This window comes from Perkinsus marinus (genome assembly GCF_000006405.1).
Source record: "Perkinsus marinus ATCC 50983 genomic scaffold scf_1104296957216, whole genome shotgun sequence".
Lineage (NCBI taxonomy): Eukaryota > Perkinsozoa > Perkinsida > Perkinsidae > Perkinsus > Perkinsus marinus.
The window spans coordinates 131,041-136,047 of NW_003207206.1; the positions used below are offsets into that span (position 1 = coordinate 131,041).

Genomic DNA, 5,007 nt, shown 5'->3' on the forward strand with positions numbered 1-5,007 from the left:
AGAGCCCGAGCTACAGCTAACGAATCTGGAACGAGATGCGAAAATACCCTCAGGGTGATCATTTCATGGCATTTTAAGGATCAGAGTTGATCTGAGTATATATGGGGAAGCAAATGATTGAGTTTCACACCCTTATGGAAATCAGAATCTCGTAAGCAGCCAAACGCTGTTCTGACTGAGCTTTCCGCGACTTCATTCTTGAAATAGGGATAGGTCGACAGGGCCCTCAGGAGTTTATCACGCCTCACCTGTCACGCAGACCAATCAGCTCGACACCTTCAGGCTGAAGATATAGCATACGCTCTCTGGCAAGGAAGTCAGACCATGTTTGACGTATGGTCTGACTTCCAAAAAAAAACCAAAAATCAATCAGAATTCACACGATCTGATCTTCATCGCCAATCGTATTGCTCCTTCCCCCCTTCACGTTTTTTGTCTTCTGACTGAATGTCTGTTGGAAGATTTCTGCTAAACTTTCCATCAGACTTGTTGCTCGACCGGTTGGTGCCGGTAAATCCTGGAAGCCTTCGACTTCGGGCGTTGGTATACTACCTTTCCCGCATCCTGCTATGATTTTTACTAACCAGGTGAGGGACGTTAGAGAGACTCTTTGTATCGAGGGATAGGCGTTCATTTATAACGCAGATAAACTGAGTTTCGAAATGGGCTTATTACTGTAACTGTTCTCTAGGCCCTAGAGTCTAGGGTTAGTCATGGTTGAAGAATATGAACATTTGGTTCTCGTCCATTCAAAGTGGGGGTCTTATACTTCCTGATCTAGGAGCGTGTTCATCTTATATGTATACACTATTGAATATCTTGTGAGTAATTCGATATAGCTGTCACGGAAAGATTTCAGTTCATACAAACGTAGTTCCTTGTATCGCATGAAATCCGCCTGATCCAATAAGCATCATCTCAACTTTCGTAAGAGTTCGTATTCTCTTCGCATTGTTCCTTTTTTTCGATGATCTCGAGACCGCTTTCTTCGTTTAGGTGCCGCAAGTGGGCGTATTCCCTCAAGAGCTCCCATCAGTGTCTCAGTCAGTCCAGGCATTCCATTTTGAAGAGCTTTTTAATATGATGGGAGATGCAACGATGGTTCCATCGCCGGCAACGATCCCAGCTGAGAATACGGTTGGCGATTTGATGGTTTCAGAATCACATTGTTTTCTGGTCAGATTCCGCCCGAAGATGAAGCGTCTGGAGAATCACTGGTTGATGAACAGACTCCAGTCGCGAAGACTGAAACCGCTGCCGCGCCCAAGATGGTGAAAGTGAGCGAGTTTTTTCGCTCAGTCGTAGATCGAGTCACGAAATAGCATAGACATATGTGATTCGCGATGCGCAGCAAAGGGTGGCGTTGAGTGACAGATGATACATTATGGAGAGTCTTATTAGTGTCTTCCATTGGATTTACTCAGGCGGTCAAACTGACCTCATTTCCTAGTGAGAACAAGATCAAGGTGATCAAGGAGATCCGTCAACTGCTCGGGCTGGGATTGAAAGAGGCCAAGGATGTGGGTTCAGCACTGTTGTTGCTGAAAGTTAGTTTATCGTTATCACTTTTGTAGGCTTCCGAAAATCTACCCAGAGTGCTGGCTAAACAAGTTCCTTGGGACGAGGCGAACGGGATAGTTGCGAGGTTTGCCGATCTCGATGCGGAGATCACCATGGAATGAAATGTTTCATCTTTAGTCACACTTCGCATTCAGTTGTCAGAAGTTGGTTTTTATTTACTCCTGCTGTTCACTGCTTCTGTTAATTGCTTTCTGTGACCCACGCAAGAGACGCTCCGTAAATACTCTACGTCACGTCACCACGTGACGGGTGATAGCCGTACCGTTGGTTCTTTTACGAACTACTTTTTCCATCCAAAACAACTCTACTTGTGTCATGACCGTCAAAGCTGACGACGACCAGAGTCCAACTCATGGTTCACCATCCGAGAGACCATTCGAGAATCGTTTCCCCCTTCTTGATGAGACCCTTTATGAGGTGGCTCAGAACGAGACTAAGCTCCCGGACTTGCTAGATGAGAAGCCCTTGAGGAAGCTCGCTGAACCCGAGTTGAACGCAACACAGACTGAACATTACTAGAGGACATGAGTTGAGAGGAACTTAAGGAAATACAAGTTGTATATGTTGTTAGTGAATAATGATGGTCCCGCCTGAAAACAGTGAATCCTGAAAAAGGTGAAGGGCGAGTGAACCCGTTGTCGGGACTTTTTCTCCCACTTGAACGGGTGAAAGCCTGACAATAGTGAACAACAAACTCGCCCGCACCGGTATCCTAAATATCAGTAATTTTTCTACCACTCCTTCCCGAACCGATTCAACTTTCAATGATCCCTCTCTCTCCGGTTGCTTAATGTTTGATTGGTCAGCTTGATCACAGGAACCGCAGCGCAGTCATTGAAGTCCGGGGCACATATTATACAGATTGACATCTTTTTCACGCCTAGTTCTTCGTTGCGTGTCTTGAAGCGACTTTTCAAAAGTAGGAGCAACACGAACGGTCTAGTAATAGCTTTTGAGTCACCCTATGCCATGGTTGTGGACAGGAAGTAGTACTTCCGAAGTACCGAACGGTGCTCTTTCTTCGGGATTCGGGATTCGGAAATCCGTGTCGTCTCCAGTCCACTTTTGATCAAATATTTTGTCTCCTGTTCCACTGTTCCATTACGAGGGAGTGAGTTTTCAATCCGTTACCAACTAGCTGAAATACGCGATTCCCATGAGCAAAGCGTTTGAGTCCATAGCAGTGACTATAGAAGAAGTGTGGGAACCTTGTGGTTGAACAATTCTGGCAGTACCACAAAGATAAACAGCAATGCATGAGGCAACAGGTCCTAATGCCTGTTCCTCTTGAACATGAACAAATACAACTTCTAAGTTATACTGACCTCTGGATAGGATTGTATTAGAACTCGTGGACCCGGAGTAACTGCTAAGGAGGCGTACCAGCTAAGTTAGGCAAGCTTAATGGCCCGCGCTGGTCAATACCTCAACCGCCGCGGTTGAACCGCGTCTCAATTACAAAATTACCATAATCATTACGGGAATTGAACCTTGGACAGTCGATTACCAACTCTAACGACTAACCACTAAACCAACCGCTCGATTACAACTCATACGACGTAAGGGAATCTCGGCTTGAATTTTGTTGGCGCGCGCTGATGGCGCGCGCTAGTTCCTTCACTGTTATCAGGGCTCGCGGGAAATTTTTTCCGGTTCATCATTTCCAGGATTCACTGTTTTCACGGACAACCAATAGTGATGGCAATGTTCCTAGCGAAACGCTAGGGGACAAAATCCTTTGTGTATGCGTGCAACACAAAGGAAAAGAATTTCGCTCAACGCCACGGAACGACTGTCCCAATCACTGCCGGGACCGGCTCGGAATATCGGTGTCGAACCTATTGGCAGCCTATTATGTGTTCTGGCATAAACGAGCTAGTGGCACAATGGCAAATTGTGTCATCATGTCTCCACTACTCTCCACTACCCGCTACTCTGGTTACCACTCTCCTTGGCTTTGGTCGTTTTACGCTCTATACATAGGTTAAAGGTCTATCTCTACTATGCCCAGATGGCAAGCAGGTGTTCACTCTTGGTCGTTTCATATCCTGCGAGGTTGATAGTGGGCAAAAATACAGCCGTAGGTCGTATTAAGCCCTATCTATCAACCGGTCAAAATCCATCGAGATCTGGCTCATCGGGGAACTACTTTTCCCCGATCCTCGTGGGACAACAAATTGTGCCACACGTTGATATCCTTCGCACGCCCAACGAAACGCTCGGATTCGCCTCAGTTATAACAAGCCCGAGACGCCATTTGGCTAGTTCGGCCTCTCGAGACTTGTTCTCTTTCAGCTCTGTATGACACGAGAAGGTCTCAATCCACTGGCCGAATCAAGCCCCTTCACTCGAGGCCACCAACCCAGCTTAGTCTCCGGAACCACCTTGGCAACCAAGGTTGGTTGGTTATCGGTGGAGGGCAGCTCATTGTCCTTTTGTTTTATTTTGGCGTTGTGTTATGTTCCTCCAAATGGGCAGTGCACCCATGGAGGAACAACCCGCGATCGAAGGGATCGCGAAGCTTCGCACCGTGCGAAGGAGGTCGCCGGCGTTGTCTCCTCTATGACAACTCGAGCACCTCGGGCAAGACTCTCCAGGGAACGTCTCAGGACCGAACCGGACCCTTGTCCAGCGAGGGGACCCCACCACCCACTCGCAAATGCCCCTCCGGGGAGCATGCGAATCAATGTGACTAGTGTCTGGGACATCATCTGCTTCGTAGCAGACCGTCAATCCAACTCACGCAGTTGACGGTGAGACATGGTCGTCGGTCTCTTCTACACGCCCGCAACCTACTGCTGTGAGCGCCTCTTTGCTAGCTTACCTTGTCAGCTTACTTTGTCAGCTCTTCCTCCTCACACATGATGCCCGCAGATGACCAGCCGACTCGTGAAGAGATCGAAGCAGCCCGAGTCGCTGCGATGACCGCCGGCAAGACTGACAACGGTGACAATGCTGAAGGATCCGCTAAGTGGAAGGACTCTGGTGCCCCTGCGTGTTCTTCCCAAACCATCACCGACCTATCGAGTGGGCTGGCAGCCTTCCTTCAAATGAGTCAAGACGGTACCAACAAACAGAACAAGTCCATCCCCAATCTTGAAGCCCTTCTCAGTGGCACTCCCTACCTTAGGGTATGTGCCACGACCTCCATCCCGAAGACTCACTGGTCAGAGTTCATGCGAGTTGTCTGAGCAGTGGTCATGCTGACAAGATCAGACACGTTCTGGCGCTCCCGATCAGGCGCTTCTTCCGGCCCAACGAGGATCCCGGTATGATGAGCAATGTCTTCAAAGCTCTATTGAGATGGTCTACTACCGTTGTTCTGATCGGAAACTGCAAGGCCAACTCTGACAGTGAGTGCGACACATTGCAGATGGGACCACTTCTCACACATCTGCTAAATTGTGCTCAGGCCACCTCAAGGAA

General features: G+C 48.2%; 3 protein-coding genes across 3 annotated transcripts; all 3 read left to right on the plus strand.

The window, feature by feature from the left end:
- Positions 1 to 569: 569 nt before the first annotated feature.
- Pmar_PMAR007446 (ribosomal protein L7/L12, putative) lies at positions 570 to 1,682 on the plus strand (the record flags this gene model as incomplete). The annotated part of the gene is made up of 5 exons (XM_002774868.1): positions 570 to 587; positions 997 to 1,137; positions 1,182 to 1,277; positions 1,425 to 1,520; positions 1,575 to 1,682. The coding sequence occupies 5 exons, from the start codon at positions 570 to 572 to the stop codon at positions 1,680 to 1,682; spliced, it is 459 nt and encodes a 152-aa protein (XP_002774914.1).
- Positions 1,683 to 1,896: 214 nt separating this feature from the next.
- Positions 1,897 to 2,100, plus strand: Pmar_PMAR007447 (hypothetical protein; the record flags this gene model as incomplete). Its single annotated transcript, XM_002774869.1, has 1 exon — positions 1,897 to 2,100. The coding sequence occupies one exon, from the start codon at positions 1,897 to 1,899 to the stop codon at positions 2,098 to 2,100; it is 204 nt and encodes a 67-aa protein (XP_002774915.1).
- A 2,345-nt stretch (positions 2,101 to 4,445) lies between these two features.
- Pmar_PMAR007448 (hypothetical protein) lies at positions 4,446 to 4,772 on the plus strand (the record flags this gene model as incomplete). Its single annotated transcript, XM_002774870.1, has 1 exon — positions 4,446 to 4,772. The coding sequence occupies one exon, from the start codon at positions 4,446 to 4,448 to the stop codon at positions 4,770 to 4,772; it is 327 nt and encodes a 108-aa protein (XP_002774916.1).
- Between the last annotated feature and the right edge of the window lie 235 nt (positions 4,773 to 5,007).